Below are 18,636 nucleotides of genomic sequence, written 5' to 3' on the forward strand. Positions count from 1 at the left end.
GGGAAGAGTCAATGCTGTGTTGGCCAGGCAGTGCTATGTGGTGGTTAAGGATCCTTTCAATCCAGATCTCCTTGTGTAATTACTAGTTGTAAGACTTTAGGCCCTTTTCTCACACTAAGTACCCTCCTCTGCAGAGTGGAGTTAATAATGGACCAACTTCTAGGTTGTTGTAAAGAGTAAAGGAGTTAGGGCAAGGCAAGTTCTCAAGCATTAGTGGCTAATACTGTCAGTACAGTACTATTGTTCGTTAGTGTTGAAAATCTTGAGTAACTAATCCTTACTCTACTCTTGTCTTTCCAGACAGATATTGGTTTTATCTACCGTTCTGCAGGTAGGTAACAGTTGTTGCAAATACGTGTGCCTTCTGAGAAAAAGCAGATCAGTTGTCCAAACATCTCAAAATTCCTGTATGTTCAACACATGGGGGGAGAGTATTAGAGGGTATGAATTATTTTCTGTATTTGATAATATTTATAATCATAAGATCTTTCTCTGTAAAACTTCAAAGCATCCCTTTGGATCAAATGCTAACCTTTTATTGCAACCTGGAATTGAATTTCTATTTTTTGAGGCCAGTATTGGGGGACTGATGTTTGAGTAGAGGTTTCCACTGTAACCATCACACACAACCTGGCCACAACATACATACCAGGTTGAGGTTTGGACTTAGGGTTGGGGAAAATGCTTGCCTCTCTCAGACCAGGATACTAACAACTGTAGGTTCCTAGGATGGGAGAGAGGGGTCTCTGTTTCCTAAAGGCAATGACTGGTAGCCTGGGAGTATACTAGCTTTGCCCAGTGGTAGAAGTGACTCCCATTTCCTCTGCTACTGTATGGGAACCAGAATTTAGGAGACACACTTCCACACCCCTCTCCTGGTTTCAGGGAAGAAGGATGGAGACTGAAGGCCAGTCTCCCATGGGCCCTCTGCCCCTCCAGGTCACACACTCCTGAGGAAATGGTTAGGCCTCTGCCAGCCAAATGAACCCAGCAATGGTGTGAGAGGCTACCTGAAAGTCACCATTTGTGTCCTCAGTGTGGGAGACCAGGCTCCGGTGAGGCTTCCCTAGACACCCCAATAACATTTCCTACTGTAGCTGCTTCTGTAGGGCACCCCTGGGCCCTCAGTGTGGCCATTGATCTTCACCTGCTTTAATTCGTACACTGTGTCACTCGAGGATTGTCCATCCCTCCCCTATACCAAGTGGAATGTTGGGGAAGCCAAATCTGGTGGCCATGGCCACGGCCATCCTATGACTCTGACCCTATCAGGTCTGGTCTCTACAGGTAGATCAAAAGCTGCCCTATGGGACTGATGACACCAGCACTCAGATCTTCAAGTCGACGGTGGTCCCGGTCAACTTGGCCTACTTACATTTCTTCATCTACTGCGCGGAGGACCTTCATCACAGTTAGAGTCAGGGTAGCGGGGAGGGAGTGACCCTGGAGGTTCCCTACACAGTGGCGACCTGGATTCTCCTGGGGCTTCCCTGTTCCATTTTGATGCTAACCTAAGATTTAGGTGGAGAGGAACAGGTGAGACTGAAATCCACCAAAATTTGTTTTATGAAGGCCCTACAGATACCCTTTAAAATCGGCCATATGCCCCTGACTGTCTTCGATGCCCAGAGGCAGACTCACAGTTCCCTATGCTAGCACCCATCCCTGCTGCCCATTATGTGGCATGACACATAACAGCACATAGAGATAGAGTGGAAATGGGAGAGGTCTGCCTAGGGGGCACCATGCCAATTGATGGCATAGGGTTTCAAGTGGTTCTATCACCTCTCCATTTCCTCCCCTTAAAAAAAATACTTCTGTCTCATAAATCTTGTAACTCTTGTTCACAGAGAAACAGCACTTAGTGAGTCCTGTGTTGGAGGTGGAACTAATTGGGGGAAAGGTAAGTGTAGAAAGGGTCTGAGGTTTAGAGAAATTGTCACCTAGATGGTGTATGGGGAAAGATGGAGTTGGTGGGCAGGAGCCCAGGATTAGTATCTAAGTTCCTCCATCAATGGGCTGTGACTGATCACTGGACCAGGAAGTCTTTGAAGGTGGAGGCCATGGATTAGTCACCCTGTATCCCAGAGCTGTGCTCAGTGCCCTGCATGGAGAAAATGCCCAGTGAAAGCCAAATATACACAAAGGGCACAAATGAGTGAATGAGTGAATGAAACAACATGCCCACAGACAACACTGAAACTGTCACTGTCTTCTTTGGGCCTTGGTTTCTTCATCTATAAATGGAAGGTTCTAGGCCAGAGAGTTGCTGACATTCCATGATCCTCTGTAAATAGAGAGTAGCATTTTCCAAAGTGTGCTAATGGATGTTATGTGCAAAAAAAGGATCCTATGTTCAAATTTGGGGAATGCTGGGTTAAGGTTAAAGAGGTTTGTCTCTTTAAATTCATAAACCATAGAATTCATAAACCCTGGTTTCTACCATATTCTACCTATTAAAAGTGTCATTAAATCCAGCCCATACATAAAAGGAGGGAAATCAGTGTCTACCTTTCAAAGGAAGATATACCAAAGGATTTGTGGACATATTTTAAAACTACCACACTGAGTGGGGTTTGGGTGCTCTGGTCTAGGGAGATGCTCTTGGGTGATAGGTGGCACACAATTTTCAAAAACTTTAGTATCTCTGTGGTTTTCTTAGTGTGTATTTTTTTTAATGTTTATTGTTGAGCGAGAGAGAGAGCACATGCACGTGCAAGGGGGGTGGTAAAGAGAGATGGGGACAGAGGATCTGAAGCAGGCTCCAGGCTCCAGACTCCACACTGACAGCAGAGAGCCCAATGTGGGGCTCCAACTCCCCAGCTACGAGATCGTGACTTGAGCCAAAGTCAGACACTTAGCCAAGTAAGCTACCCAGGCGCCCTGATTTCTTAGTGCGTATTAAAAAGTTCAATCAGTCCAACCAACTTTTGATTTCACCAACATGATTGCTTAGAATAGAGCCAGGTTTAAAAATGAAGTCAAGTAGGGGTGCCTGGTGGCTCCGTCAGTTAAGCATCTGACTCTTGATCTCAGCTCAGGTCTTGATGTCCAGGTCATGAGTTCGGGCACCCTATTTGGCCCTGTGTTGGGTGTGAAGCCTACTTAAAAAAAATGAAGTCAAGTGATGCTTTGGAAAAGGGTATTACATTGTGTACTGCCACTGTCGACATGGTTTTTGTTCACTTTTCTATTGGGATCTTAGAGTTTATCTAACAAAATCTATGTGTATGCATTCATATAAGAAAGTTAGTAATGCTATGACTATTTAAAAGCAAAGTCAATTGAGGGGCACCTGGGTGGCTCAGTTGGTTAAGCATCCAACTTCGGCTCAGGTCATGATCTTGCATTTCATGAGTTCAAGCCCCGCATCGGGCTCTGTGCTGACAGGTCAGAGCCTGGAGCCTCCTTCGGATTCTGTGTCTCCCCCTCTCTCTGCCCCTCCCCCTGCTTGTGCTCTCTCTCTGTCGCTCAAAAAATGAATAAATGTTAAAAAATTTTTTTTTAAATAAAAACAAAGTCAATTGAAAGATGATTGAAGGGCAAATATTAGGGAATCTGGAGATGGGAAGATATACAAAGGACTGAAGTTGTAGCTGAGAAGTTGTCAAAGTGTCTTTAGACCATTCCCGTGATCAGCCCTGTGCTGGAGAAAGCATCCATCTGTGGGCTGGGCTGGAAGGGCTGGAAGCTGAGGCCAGTGGAGGAAGGAGGGCACAGGCTGGCACTGACACTGCTGTGGAATGTTTCTAGCTCAAGACAAATGTGCTGACCCAAACCGAGAACCCAATATGGAACCAGATCCTGACCTTCCGGATTCAGGTAGATATCGCTGTTCCATCTTGACCACTCTCCTCCTCATGGCCCACAAACGAAAGAAAGTTTGGGTGTTTGTGTAGGGGTGTGGATAGAAGGTAGGAGCCAAGAAGCATGGGGTGGATGGGGGGCAGGATCTGCCTGATGGGGAACATGAAGAAGGACATGTTACAGAAAATTTATTTTATTTGTCCAGTGTTAAGAAATGAATGGGCCATACAACTGAACTTTCCAGAAAACTTAAAATGCCCTTTCACATACATTACAAAACAAACCCAAAAAATCATTTAAAATCAATTTAAAGACTTATTCTAAATTGCATTGTGCATTTTCTTATCATCTAGGCAAAGTGCCCTGAAGATAATTATAGCTCTTTGTTAATGGCCTAGAGGTATTGTGGGAACATAGTTAGTATATGGGCTACATGTAGTATGGGCTATTTGTGCCTACACTAAATGGCTCCAAGATGCTCTTTGTGGGATTCTGTAGTCTGATTTTTATAGTTTTTCAGTCCTTCTTAGTCACCTATCAGTGGTGTAGATGCCAGTTCTCTTAAAGCCTGGGAGAGCCTTGTTTGCCTTCGACTTCATGCCAGGCTTCTAAGAGCTGCATGTAGAATAAGAATACGCAATTCTGAAAGATAACTTGAGCACTGTCAAAAGGATGAGTGCATAGAACTTTGTGTGGCTTCTATTTGGCTACCCAGAGAGTATTTTGCTTTCCTTATACCTTACATTTGTGTGACACAAAATCACTAATGAGCTCCCCTCTACTTTCCTGGCACCCTCTTCCTTGCTTCTCCTAGAAGCTTCCTTAGTCTGCCTCCTGTAAGGCATCATCTTTAACCATTCTTCATAATCTCTACCTTCCTGGGTGATTTTATAGACTCTTAAAGTAGGAAGAGATTTTATTTATTTTGAGAGAGAGAGAGTGCGCACGTGTGCGCGTGCGCGCGCACACACACACACACACACACACACACACACACGTGAGCAGGGGAGGGGCAGAGAGTGAGGGAGAGAGAGAATCCCAAGTAGGCTCTGTTCTGTCAGCATAGAGCTGGAGGCAGGGCTTGATCCTTGAACTGTGAGATCATGACCTGAGTCAAAACCGAGTCGAATACTCAACCAACTGAGCCACCTCCTACTGGTGCCCCAGTAGGAAGAGATTTTAAAGGGAGCCTAGTCTATCCCCCACCTTTGATCCCTCCCACCTGTCTCTGGCTGTGATGAGGTTCGTGGCCAGATGCTCAGAGTCTTGAAAGTCTTCCCTCGTGTCCAGCTGCCTTTAGGCTCAGAAACCAGTGGCACAGGCCAGGCCTTCCTTCATCCCTGAAAGAGACCTTCCAACGTTTAAAGATGTCCATACACTTCCTGGCCCCTCACGCGTTTCCCACGAAACACAGTCTCCTAGGCTGGAGCCATTTGGATGCAGGCCTGATTGTCACTAGCCCTGTAGAAATGCAGCAGGCAGGTGTGAGCCTCGCTCTGAATGGCAGGATGGCCACAGATATGGTAGCATCTGAGGCCAGTTGGTCAGGGCCCCAGCAAGGCAGGCTGCAGGGGAAACTCCACTAAAAATGGGTGTTAGCCAGTTCACAGTCCAAGTGCCCCAGGACAGAAGGGCAGTCAAGACAAGGAACTGGGAAAGGGGAAGAGAATTCTCAACAGGGTAGATGAAAAGATGGTTCAGCCATGAGTTTGAATTTGGAGGATTTGTAATTTTGGAAGACCTGGATGTCTTACAGTGCCCATCTCTCAACTTCCAGTGGGCCTTTCCTCATTTCTTCCTAGATACTTGCTCAACTGGAAAGCCCTTTCCCTACTTCCCCCCTTGCCCCCAGCTTCCCTGGCAAGGAGAGAATGGACAGCCCCAGGAGCTGCTATGAGGGGAAAGGGCCCGACTGAGAGGACCTGAGTCCCACTCCGATCTCAAGCCCAGCAGCTGTTTTCCATATGGGTTGGTTTTTTTGTTTTCGTAATTGAGGGGACCCTATGGCAGAGGAGATAAGACCCAGAAGCTTGGGTTCCCATCTGACTGCACTTCTTACTGGGTGACCATGAGCAAGTCCTTCTGCTTCTCTGGGCCTCATTTCCCATCTGTAATTAGGAACAATCACAGTCCTCACTGGGTTATGGCAGAGTCATTAGGACCTCTAAATCTGCTTCAGCCCCTGCATATAACTTGAGAACTTCAGGAACTCAGTTGCTCTGTGCCTCAATTTTCCTGTCTGGAAATGGGAATAATAGCACCTGGCTTATGGGATTGTTGGGAGGAGTCACTCAGGTGATCCATGTGGATCATTTAGCACAGGCCACAGGACAACAGAAACCCTCCCCACAACAGCAGCTACTACTATTTACTCTCTGAGGAGATAGATGTCTTGCTGTTTAAAAGTTAACTGCTAATGGTGAAGAATGCATTTTAGGCCACAACCTCCATGCAAGACAGACTGAGCCCTGCATTGGGCTGTGCTGACAGCACGCAATCTGCTTGGGATTCTCTCTCTCTTTCTCTCTCTGCCCTTCCCCTGCTCATGCTCTCTCATGTGCTCTCTCTTTCTCAAAATAAATAAGTAAACTTAAAAAAAAAGAATAATAATACCAAAGCAACCATGGGACACACTCCTAGGCCTCTCCCAGATCCTTTCAAGGGGCCCATGCAAGTGGGGAGTCCACAGCCACAGGCTTATATGTCCCCATGGTAAATTCATTTTGGCTGTGGTGACATGGCTTACTGATGATTGAGCCAGGCCTTGACCCCAGACCCAGAACTTCCCAGCTGCACTCAGTCTCCTTGAGGACCAGACCACTCGAACATGCACCCACTGCTGTTCTCGCTTTCCTCTTGCAGCTGCCCTGTCTCTCCAGCTACATCAAGTTCAGAGTCTTGGACTGGTGAGCCGCTGGGTAGAGGCTGAAAAACAAGTACGGGAGGAGAAAATCTGAGCTGGGCCAGCAGCTCAACCTGCAGACTATGTTTCTCTCCAGCCCCAAGAACAGGTGCCAGGATGAGATAGGGACTGTCAGTCTGTTCCTCAACCAAATCTCATCCACCGGAGCAGAAATAGAAGGCAAGCGATCCCCCAGGCCCCTACCTCCTGCCTTTCTCCCACCTGGCCCTGTCGCCCTCACCCTTTCTTCTTGCAGGAATGTATTCTGGCTTCCTACCCTGTTTTGGCCCCAGCTTCCTGACTCTTCATGGGGGTAAAAAGGCCCCTTTCAGGATCCAGGAAGAAGACATTGTAAGCCTCTCATGACAGCTCTAGGGAACAGTGGAGGTAAAAACCAACCATTTGAAAGGTGCTGGGGCCTGGGATGTGACTGGGGAGGGCCCGGCCCTGGTTTCTGTCCATTAGGCTATTAGAGGACATGTAATCTATGTGTAAATGACTATGTGTATATGGGACGTGTGTTGTGTCACAAGAAAGGAACAGATGGAGAGCTCTGGGCATTCACTGAGGAAGGGTCATTGAGATGAAACGTCAGGTAAGATTTCCAGCAGGTGGAAAGGACATAGAAGACTAAAACGGCATAAGTAAACGTGGAAAGTACTGGGCTATTAAAGATTGGTGATAAATGCCAGGAGGCCAAGTCCAAGTGGCTTAAAGGAAGGGAACAGGGCTGGGAAGAATTCTTGAGTGAGGATGAGCTGCAGGCACCAAGACCTCAATGCCATTAAGAGGCTAGCTCATTCATTCCATCTCTTGTCTCAGCTGCTCGTCAACCTGTGGCCTTCATCCTTTCCTACTTCAGTCAAGCCTCCCTGCTGGCCAGTGGCCATCCAGGACTCTGATAGGGAAGGCCAGGGGAGCATTCTAATTAGCTGCCTTAGGTCATGTGTACCCTCCTTGGACCAATCACTGTTGCTAAGAAGGCGGGGCATGCCCTGATTTGCCAGGCTGGAAGCACAAACCCAGTAGTTATCACAGCCTCCTCCAAGCTGGAAGCATTTGCTGGGAATCGGTACTTTGATTTGATCAGCAGGTAAAATGCACGAAGAGGAGGAGTGGGCCTCAGTACAGAAGAGGGGTCGGGCCCAGAGGTTTCTGGGCACAGCCATGTCTGGGGTGTCTGGAATTCTGCTCCTAGATTGTGGTCATCCCTAGGCAGGAAGTTACTAGGCAATAGTGTCTTTGCTGCAAAGGTGTCAGGAGAAATTTGCTCTTTTTTTCACATCCCTTTTGTCATTGTTTCCCTTCCTGTTGCCCTAGAATATTCCCAATGCTGTTAAGGATGGCTTAGCTTATCGAGGCCGGATCTTCCTGGAGTTATTCACCAACCTCAGTCCTCATCAAGACGTTAAGAAGGATCTCTCCTCTGAAGTAACCAATATAGAGGTAACTACAGGAAAAGGTAACTCGGGAGTAAAGAGTCCCTCTGCCCACCCCAAATCTACTGCGGGTCCTGTTCCTGGCACTGCAGAGGCCCTGGCCACAAGCTGAATGACCTGTTGGGTACATGAGGATGTTTGGTCAACCCACCTGACTCTTTATCAAGCCCCTATGGGGACTTCATGCTGCGTCAGGCACCCAGTAAATACAAGATGAGGTTTTGGTTTAAGAAATGTGTAATCTAGTTAAGGAGAAATTATGTTCTAAGGAGTTTTTATTTCTTCCTGAAGGCTGGGGAAGACCACTGATGCAGGAAGGGGCAGGAGGAGCAGTGTTAAGAATAACCACCCACTTATTCAAAAAAAAAATGGGAATACGGTCACAGGGAAGGAGAGCCTGAGAGGAGGGAGCAAGTTCCAGAGACCTTTTGGACACAGAATGATCCGAGCCACAGACTAACAAGAAATAAGAAATGAGGCCAACTGCCCTAAGCTGATGCCCATTTTCTGCCTCAGGTGGCAAGGTGGTCAGGGGTGGCATGCACCAACATGGACTCCCTGAAGGAGAAGCAGGCCTGGGGGGTGGACGATGTAATCCCATCTTTGACATGTGCTTGTGAGACATCCATGAAGACCAGTCCCCGAGGCTGCTAGACAGATGGTGTGTCGTCAGCACACCGGGATCTGAACACAGGGTTGTGGAGGAACTGCCTGGGAGGAGTGGGCTGGTGAAAGAGTGCCACAGCCTAAGGCAGGTTGAGGAAGAGGAGGGGCTTGCAGAAGAGACTTAGGAGGAGTCTGCAAAGGAGAGCACTGAGGCAGCCCCCTGAAGAGAGAGTTGCCAGACTGCATGCGTGTGAGGGAGAAACTGCATGCAGACTGTGCATACAGGCAAGTGCATCGAAACTTGGCCGGAAAATAGAAGGAGACAAGATCAGGTGGTAGCTAAATAGAGGCTCAGAAGTGAGGAGGGTTATTTTTTATGACAGGGGAGACCAGCTAGTGAACAGACTGGGTGAGTGCAAGAAGAGGGCAGGGGTTGGCCACAGAAATAAGAGCAGCTGACATGGTAGATGGAGGACCTCGAGCATATGTGGGAGGAGGCGGTTAGAGAAGGGCTTAGAGCAGATGTGTGTGTGTATGTCACCTTCATCACACCCCTGCCCACACTCATTCCATCAGGGGAGGGCGTTTAGGCAAAATGGGATGGGATGAGGTGGCCCAAGTCAGAGCCTAGTCTGGCCCTCTCTGCCTCAGAGGGAGAAGCCTCCTTTTCAGGAAGGAAAGGAACCACAGCTGACTGGGAGGAGGGGGCCAGGTGATAGAGGTCCTGGGAGGAACTGCCCTTGAGCGGGAGTCAAAGCAGGATTTGAAGGGGGCGGGGTTTCAAAGATGGTCACCAGTTCACCCTGAAGAGAAGCAAAGATGACTTTGAAAGAAACAGGGCACCTCATCTTTGCCTCCCTGCGTATCTGTGTAGCCTTGGCTTATGTACTGGGGATGTGGGGGTTCTTGTTTTAGAAGCACCACAACCGCCAAAAGTATGGGCTGTGCGTCATCTTCCTTTCCTGTACCATGATGCCCAACTTTAAGGACCTGATCCAATTCGAGGTCAGCATTGGCCACTATGGGAACAAGACAGACCTGAGTTACAAGCCTCTCGTCTCAACCACACAGTACAGCCCAGTGATATATGATGGTAATAGTCAGATCCAACCAAAGAATAGAGAGCATCCACTGCATGCCAGGCTTGTGCTTGGTCCTTTTAAGGGTATTAGCTCATGGAACATTCATAGGTATTGTTAACCCACATGTCACACATGAGGAAAATGAGCTTCAGGGAGGTGAAGTCACCTGCCAAACATTGCACAGCTAGCAGGCAGTGAGCCCATGACAGGAGTTGAAAGTAGGTGTTCGCGTCAAGTCCTTCTCTACAGTAAGTTCCACACTACAACTTTGCCAACCCCATATTCTTCCCTACTACTCTGAACCACCCCTGATCCATCCATGCAACTATCTTCTGCTACTTGTCTTCCCACCTTCTATCCATCCATTAATCCACTCATACGCCCTTTCATCCATATCTCCCACCCATCCACTGTCCCAAACAGCCGGCCTCCCTTCCATCCATTCATCCATTCATCCAATATATACTTATTAAACACCTATACCGGACACGATAGAGTAGCAGTTCTCAAAGTGCAGTCCCTGGGCCAGGCATCAGCATCCCCTTGGAACTTTTAGAAATGCAGATTCTTGGCCCCACCTCAGTTCTACAGAATCAGAAAATCTGGGGATGATCCCCTGCGATCTGTGTTTTGACAAGCCCTTCACGTGATTCAGATGCATGCTAGAGTTTGAGAGCCACTGTTCTAGAGGAATACTGCCTCCCCTTCCACTTCAACAGCTTTGCAGTCTCATTGCCCATTGAGAGCCTTTCTGTGCTTAAAAAAACTTCCCTGGTTTTTTAAGAACAGCTTATTGAAATAGAATTCACACACCATACAATTCATCCACATATAGTATGCAATTCAGTTGTTCTTAGTGTATTCACGGAATTGGGCAACCATCTCGTTGATTCTAGAACATTTTCATCGTTCCAGAAAGAAACCCTGTACTCACTAGCAGTCACTCACTATTTCTCCCCTATGTCCCCAAACTCAGGCAACCACTAATCTACTTTCTGTCTCTATGAGTTTCCTATTCTGGACATTTTACCATACACATGGATTCACAATATGTAGTCCTTGGAGTCTGGCTTCTTTCACTTAGCATAATGTTCTACTTATTTTTAAATTATGATGTATACAAAAGTATAGTAAATGTATGTATACAATTTAAAGAAAAATAAAATGAGTACCCCTGAACTCACTACCCAGCTTAAAAGATAGAAAATTGCCAGCACTTAGAAGTTCCCTGTATGCTCTTCCCACATCCATTTACCCACAAAATAAGCACAATCCTGACCCTCATGATAATCACTCCCTTACTCTACTTTTCAATTTTTACCACCTAGGTAGGCAACTCTAAACAGCATACTATTTTTGCATTTTGTTCGAGTGGAATTTTGCAGTCTACATTCATCTATTTTCCATCTTTTGCTCCATATTAATTTTTTTCATGTTGGTGTGTGTAGCTGAAGTTCATTTTTCACTTCTGTATATGTTCTACTGTATGATTATAACACTAATTATGTGGTATATGTAGACATTTGGGATGTGTCTTCTTTTCCTACTATAATAATTTTGTTATAAACATTCTTGTACATGTCTCCTGGTCTCAAGTGCAAGACTTCCTCTAAATTATATACCCTGGAGTGAAAGAGAGATTCAAAGCAAAAGTAATTATACCAAATTACACTCTCATCAGCATGATATGAGAATTCCTATTACTCCACTTTCTCACCAGTATTTGATGTTGCCCAGCCTTTTCATTTTTGCCAATCTGATGGATGTAAAATGGTATCTTATAAGATCTTGATTTGCATTTTCCTAATTATTAATGGAGTATGAGTGCCTTTTCATGTGTTTACAAACATTTGTTTTTCTCATCTGTAAAAAGCCTATTAATATGTCTTATCCATTATTCTATTAGGCTTGTCTTTTTCTTATTGACTTTACATTATATTTTCTGGGAACGATCCTTTGTCAATGGGTGTATTGGAAGTATCCTCCCTAAGCTTGGGGCTTTTCATTCTCTTAATGATGATTTTCTATTTGTTTAATTGAGATATTATTTGCAAACTATAAAATGCACATATTTTAAGTATACAATTTGATGCATTTTGACAAATACATATACCTATGTAACCACCATGGGCAGAAAGTTCCATCACTCCAGAAAGCTGCCATATGCCCCTTTTCAGTCAATCTCCCCAACCCCTGGGGGCAGTCACTGCTGTGCTATCACTATATATTTGTTTTGCTTTTCCTACAACTTCATATATGTGAAATCATACATACAGTTCTCTTTCTATGACTTCTTTGGCTCAGCATAGTATTATAAGTATTCATCCTACATCTATTCACATAGACAAGTGTTTTGTTCCTTTTTATTTCTGATAGGTACCCATAATGACCGTTTATTTCCCCATCCCCCTGTTTGTGGACATTTAGATTGATTCAACTTTTGGAGTATTATGAATAAAGCCACTATGAACAGTCCTATACAAGTCTCTCTATGAACATGTGCTTGCATTTTTCTTGGCTACATACCTACAAATGGAATTTGGGGTGTTTTTAAAAAAAATTTTTTTTACATTCATTTTATTTTTGAGAGACAGAAAGAGACAGCATGAGCAGGGGAGGGGCAGAGAGAGAGAGGGAGACACAGAATCCGAAGCAAGCTCCAGGCTGCAACCTGTCAGCACAGAGCCTGATATGGGGCTCGAACCCACGAACCGTGAGATCATGATCTGAGCCGAAGTCGGACACTTAACCAACTGAGCCACCCAGGTACCCCTGGAATTTGGGTTTTAAAGAGAATAACAATCTTCCAAACTGTTTGTATTATTTTACATACCCACAGCAGTGTTTGAGAGTTGTACTTGCCCCCCATCCTTGCCAACTTTTGATACTGATGACCTTTTACATTTGAGTCATTCTAGAGGGTGTGATGTACATAATGGTAATTTTAATTTCCATTTCTCCAATCAGTAGCAATAGTGAGTGTCTTTTCATGCTCACCTATATTTCTGTAGTGAAGGCACTGTTCAAATCTTTTGCCAGTCTTTCACTGGTTGTTTGGCTTTTTACATTGCATTCCAATAATTCTTTTGTATTTTGGATACAAGTCCTTCGTCAGGTCTGTTTTGCTAATACTTTCCACTCTGTGGCTTGACTTTTCAATTTCCAAGCAGTGTCTTTTGAAGATAAAAAGTTTCTAATTTTGGTGAAGCAAATACATTCTAATTTTGAGGGGCACCTGGCTGGCTCAGTCAGAAGAGCATGCAACCCTTGATCTCAGGTTCATGAGTTCAAGGCCCAGGTTGGGTGTAGAGATCATAAATAAATAAATAAATAAATAAATAAATAAATAAAGTGAGATTATCTATTCTTTTAAGTAATATACTATTTGGTCCAAGAAATACTGTCTACCTCAAGATCATGAGTATTCGGGGCGCCTGGGTGGCACAGTCGGTTGAGCGTCCGACTTCAGCCAGGTCACGATCTCGCGGTCCGTGAGTTCGAGCCCCGCGTCGGGCTCTGGGCTGATGGCTCAGAGCCTGGAGCCTGTTTCTGATTCTGTGTCTCCCTCTCTCTCTGCCCCTCCCCCGTTCATGCTCTGTCTCTCTCTGTCCCAAAAATAAATAAAAACGTGGAAAAAAAAATTAAAAAAAAAAAAAAAAGATCATGAGTATTCTCCTGTGTTTCATTCTACAAGCTTTATAATTTTAGCTTCTTTATTTAGGTTTATGATCTAACCTGACTTGATTTTTGTATATGGTGTGAGGTCAGGTTCTTATTTCTATAAAGATAACCAATTCAGTAACATTTGCTGGGAAAAAAAACTATTAATTCCCACTTACAATTACTCTGACACCTTTGTTGAAAATTGATTAACCATATGTTGTGGGTCTCTTTCTAGAATCATTGTTCTGTTCCATTGATCTGTCTTTATGCTGATACCACACTGTTTTGATTACTATAGCTCTAAAGCAAGTCTTGAAATCAGTTTGTGTAAGTCTTCCAACTTTGTTATTCTTTTACAAAATAATGCAATTTCTGGCTATTCTGGTTCCTTTCCATTTTCATGTAAACTTTAGCATCAGCTTGACAATTTCTACAAAAAGCCTGCTGGAATTTTCCTATCTTCTTTTGTTCTAATCAAGTGTTTTTTATTTGTTTAGTTTTGGGTTTTTTTTTAGTATTATGCTCTATCTCCTCTCTGGCTATATATCTCTGGATTATTTGTAGCAGTTGGTCAAGAGATTGCAATATTGATCTTTAATCTATCATCATCTACCTTGAGTTAATATTATAACTACTTCACATATTTTATATAGTCACATATAACTGTTATATATAAAATAAAATGCAATCATAATAGTATAATTGTATTTTCACCTTTGTTATTCATTCTAGAGTTGGTTTGCTAATATTTTGTTTAGGATTCTTGCATCTATATGAATAAGATTGATCTTTCTTGTAATTTTCTTTCTTGTAGTGTCCTTTGTTCGGTTTTTATATCAAAGTTATGCTAGCCTCATGAAATTGAGTAGCATTTCCTCTTTTTACTCACTAGGAGCATTTGGGTAAGACTGTAATTATCTGTTTCTTGAAAGTTTGATAGAACTCACCTCTAAATATAAGCCTAGTGTTTTTTTCTAATTGATTGATTTAAATACAGATTTATTTTAATTATTCAGCTTTTCTATTTCTTTTTAAGTCAATTTGGTAGGTTTAATTTATCTAGGAGTTTATAAATTCCCTTCATGTAAGTTTTCAAAATTTTCAGCATAAAATTATTCATAGTATCTTTAAAGAATTTTTTTTATTTTGACAAAATACACATAACATAAAATGTACCATTTTAACCATCTTTAAATGTACAGTTCAGTGGAATTAAGTACATTCACAATGTTGTGTCACTATCACCTCTATTTCTAGAACTCTTTCATCATCACAAACAGAAACTCTACCCTTTAGACAATAAATCCCCTTGTCCTCCTCCCCACAGCTCCTGGTAGCCTCTCTTCTACTTTTTGTTTCTCTAAATTTGCCTATACCTCATATGTGGAATCAAATAATATGTGTCCTTTGTGTTTGACTTATTTCACTTAGCATTTGTTTTCAAGGTTCATCCATGTTATAACATGTGTTAGAACTGCATTGCTTTTTACGGCTGAATAATATCCCTTGGTATGTACGTATCACATTTTGTTTATCCATTCATCTGTTGATGGACACATGGGTTGTTTCCACATTTTTGCTATTGGCTAAATTGTTTTAGCTATTAGCTATTAGCTATTAATAGCTAATAGCTATTAGCTGTTGTTTCTACAGTAACTGTTGTGAATAATGCTGCTTATGAACATCAGTATACACATACCGGAGTCCCTGTTTTTAGTTATTTAGGGTTTATGCCTAGGAGTGGAAGCACTGGATCATATAGTAATTCTGTTTAACTTTTTGAGGAACCACCAAACTATTTTCTACCATAGTTTCTTACTATTATCTATTTATCTCTGTAATATCTAAAAATAGCTGTCCTTATTTTATTCTTTGAGGGCATGGGCACACACGTGCGCTTTCTTTTCATAATTCTTGACAGACTTTTCCAATCTTTTACAAGTAATGCTGTCAAGATATAATCTTATTCACAGGTAAGTCACATGAGTCAGTATAACAGTAGGATAAATTTCCCAAAGTGAAATTGGTCAAAGTGTATTTGCATCTTGGCAGATATTACAAAACTGCCCTTCGTGCTGGGCATTTTCCCGTTTGCTGTCATCATCTCCAGCAAGGAGAGATTTTGCATGCTCTGTTCTATATCAAACTTCATTCTCGCCCTTCCTGGATCTACTCTGTATCTCAGAGCTGAACACCTGCAAACTACATTTCCCAGAGTCCCATGCCAGCTGATAAAAAGAGAAGACACTGTTGTTCTGTTACACCTCTTCACCTCTTCACTCTTTCTGCCTCCCCCTCTCCCTCCCTCCCACCCCTGATTCAGGAGACATCTCTGGAAGTAGCTACATCCCTTCAAAGATCCCACCTTTGGCTGGCCCCTCCTCCATGGTTCCAGCCTTGGCCTGGCATCTGCTCCTCTGCCATGCCACCCACTACTGGCTGGACATCACCTTCTTAGTGACTCCAGCGCCCTGCACAGCTATCTCTATGATGAAGTGATATTGTGCACCTGTCTCTGGTCACACCACTGCCTCCATTTTGTTCCCTAGCCCTAGAAACAGAAGTCTCTTCCTCCTGTTATTAATATGAGAATAAGGTCACTTTCCCCTTCTTGATCTCTTGGCCCTTTCAACACATTAAATTCCTTCTATTTCCAATATCTGCCATGGTCTTTTTCTTTTCCTGGCTGTACCCTGACTGATAATCCTCCATAAACGTTGTACCATTCAACATTCCCACCAGCAATGTATGAGACCCTGATCAGTCCGGTAAGTGAAAAGAGGCATTTTGGTGTAGTTTTCATTTTTTTTTCTGTTGTTATAAATGAAGTTGGGCATCTTTTCATATGTTTACAAGTCATTTGTGTTTCTCATTAATTTCCTGTTTATCTATTTTCTCTTTTATTCTATTAGGATATTAGTTATTTTCTTATTGATTTCTAGGAACCCTTCATAGATAAGGGAGATTAGGCCCTTATGATATGACCTGTAAGTATTTCTCCCATATTTGTCTCATATCTTTGTCTATGGTGTTTGGGATTTTTTTCCCATGAAGTCTTTTTTTTTTTTTTTTTTTTAATGTACTCAGATTACTTCTTTAATGGCTTCTGGTTTTTGAGTCATAATTAGAAAGGTCTTCTCCACTCCAGATTTATTAAGGAGAATTCTCTCATGTTTTGTTCTAGAAGTTTGTGGTTTCTTAAAAGTTTCATAACCAATACCTTCCCTTTTTCTGATATTTTTCCCCATAAATTTCTTGATCTTTTTGTCCAGCTCCCCAAATATCCTTTATTTTGCATGTCTACTAACTTCACCAGGATATGTTGAAGTGTTGATCCTTTGGGGTCAGTTTTCCCTGGCACGTGATGTACTCTTTCATGGATACAAGATTAGAATCTTATTCTGTTAGTAGTTTCTTTAGTGGTATATATATTTTTTACAGTTTTTTAATTGGATTGTGTGTCTTCTTATTATGGGGTTATAAGAGTTCTTTGTATATGCTGGATACAAGTCTTTTATTAGGTATAAGATTTTCAAATAATCTGGCTTATCTTTTCATTTTCTTAACAGTATCTTTGAAGTGTGAATATCTTTAATTTGGAGGAAGTACAATTTTTTTCTTTTATGCTGTCATATCTGAGATCCCTTTCCCTAACCCAAGGTTATGAAGATTTTTCTCCCTATCTTCTAAAAGTTTTATACTTTTGGTTCTTATATTTAGCTGTATGATCCATTTTGAATTAATTTGTATATGAATGCAATTTTTCAAGCACCATTTGTTAAAAAGACTATCTCTAGGGGCACCTGGGTGGCTCAGTTGGTTGGGAGACTGACTTTGGCTCAGGTCATGATCTCGCAGTTTGTGAGTTCAAGCAGACTCTGTGCTGATTGCTCAGAGCCTGGAGCCTGCTTTGGATTCTACCTCTCTCTACCCCTCCCCTGCTCATGCTCTGTGTCTCTCTGTCTCTCAATAATAAATAAACATTAAAAAAATTTTTTTAATAAAAATAAAGACTATCTCTTCCCATGTGAGTTGTCTTTATATATATATATATATATATATATATATATATATATATAATGTTTTTTTAATGTTTATTTATTTGTTTTGAGAGGGGGTATGGAGGGGCAGAGAGAGAAGGAGAGAAAATTCCAAGTGGGCTCCACTCTGTCAGCGCAGAACCCGACACGGGGCTCGATCCCAAGAACTGTGAGATCATGACCTGAGCCGAAATCAAGAGTTGGACATTTAACCAACTGAGCCACCTAGGTGCCCCTTTTTAGTTATATTTTTAAATATTCTGTCCCATTGTTTAGGTTTTCTACTTCAGGGGCTTCATTTATGGACTTAACAGTTTTCCTTGGTTTTCTTCTGTATCCATCATCTTCTCCTTGATCCTTTTTGACTCTTTATTTACATTTTATTTTGGTCACTCTTTTATTTCTATCCTTATTTCTATACCTCTCACCGGATTGTCTGCAGGGTCTAATCTCCCTTAGGCTTCTTTTTATGTTGTCTTCCTTCTAGGATGTTTGTGTTTTTACTTCTACTTTTTGTCTGCATTTTGCCAGCTCACATTTCCTCCTCTGAGCACTGAGTTTGTTCTGGGAGTGTATTTTTGCTGGCGCTTTCTGCACTCCGCTCCCATCCAGCTGTGCTTCCAGCTGTCTGTCTGGCTCATCGCTTCCCCGCAGGTGACTTCTGTTGCACTTCACCCCTTCCAGCTTCGGCTTTGAGGGCAATCATAGTTGCTTTTGGCAGTCCTTATGTGTATTTTGAGTCTGCAGATTATATCCGTCTCCTTGTTTTGCTGGAAATGGAGTTGTTTTCCTCCTCCTTGTTGCTTTTGTATGCCATCCAAGAGTAGAAGAAGAAAATTGCCATCTTGTATCTGCACGTTCATATCTGAGAACCCCAGTCCTGGACCTCTGCTCATTTACCATTGTAATGATTCATTCAGTGCCAGAGTCTGCAACTGGGGTCTGCCAACAATTCTGGAAAATTATAAGATATTTTCACTTTGAAAACTACTTCTTCTCCTTGTCTCTTATAGCTCCTTCTCAAACGGACTCTATTCTCTGTGGAACTTGTCATTCTGTTCTTCATATTTTTAAATTTCTCTTCCATATTTGCCATC

The 18,636-nt window shown here is 42.9% G+C and overlaps 2 protein-coding genes across 14 annotated transcripts in view; one reads left to right on the forward strand and one right to left on the reverse strand.

Moving 5' to 3' along the window:
• The window catches only part of FER1L5 (fer-1 like family member 5), a 53,515-nt gene that overhangs the window by 12,633 nt on the left and 22,246 nt on the right, over nt 1-18,636 (forward strand). For 12 of the 13 annotated variants that reach the window (XR_015249263.1, XR_015249264.1, XM_086701224.1 and 9 more), the window contains 10 exons: nt 301-331; nt 940-1,055; nt 1,288-1,411; nt 1,851-1,903; nt 3,754-3,822; nt 6,670-6,713; nt 6,807-6,889; nt 6,966-7,060; nt 8,030-8,155; nt 9,670-9,847. Coding sequence is in view for 11 of the 13 variants with exons in the window: in XM_086701224.1 (XP_086557350.1) it covers nt 301-331; nt 940-1,055; nt 1,288-1,411; nt 1,851-1,903; nt 3,754-3,822; nt 6,670-6,713; nt 6,807-6,889; nt 6,966-7,060; nt 8,030-8,155; nt 9,670-9,847 (919 nt within the window). In the remaining 2 variants the exon portion in view is untranslated. The remainder of the gene's footprint in view (nt 1-300; nt 332-939; nt 1,056-1,287; nt 1,412-1,850; nt 1,904-3,753; nt 3,823-6,669; nt 6,714-6,806; nt 6,890-6,965; nt 7,061-8,029; nt 8,156-9,669; nt 9,848-18,636) is intronic. The other variant, XM_086701231.1, reaches the window with a different exon arrangement.
• The window catches only part of LMAN2L (lectin, mannose binding 2 like), an 84,147-nt gene continuing 69,495 nt past the window's right edge, over nt 3,985-18,636 (reverse strand). The window contains exon 9 of the mRNA XM_086701255.1: nt 3,985-6,732. Coding sequence (XP_086557381.1) covers nt 6,698-6,732 — 35 coding nt within the window. The 3' untranslated portion in view covers nt 3,985-6,697. The remainder of the gene's footprint in view (nt 6,733-18,636) is intronic.

Source organism: Puma concolor, chromosome A3, assembly GCF_028749965.1.
Source record: "Puma concolor isolate L17-30 chromosome A3, mPumCon1.1.hap2, whole genome shotgun sequence".
Lineage (NCBI taxonomy): Eukaryota > Metazoa > Chordata > Mammalia > Carnivora > Felidae > Puma > Puma concolor.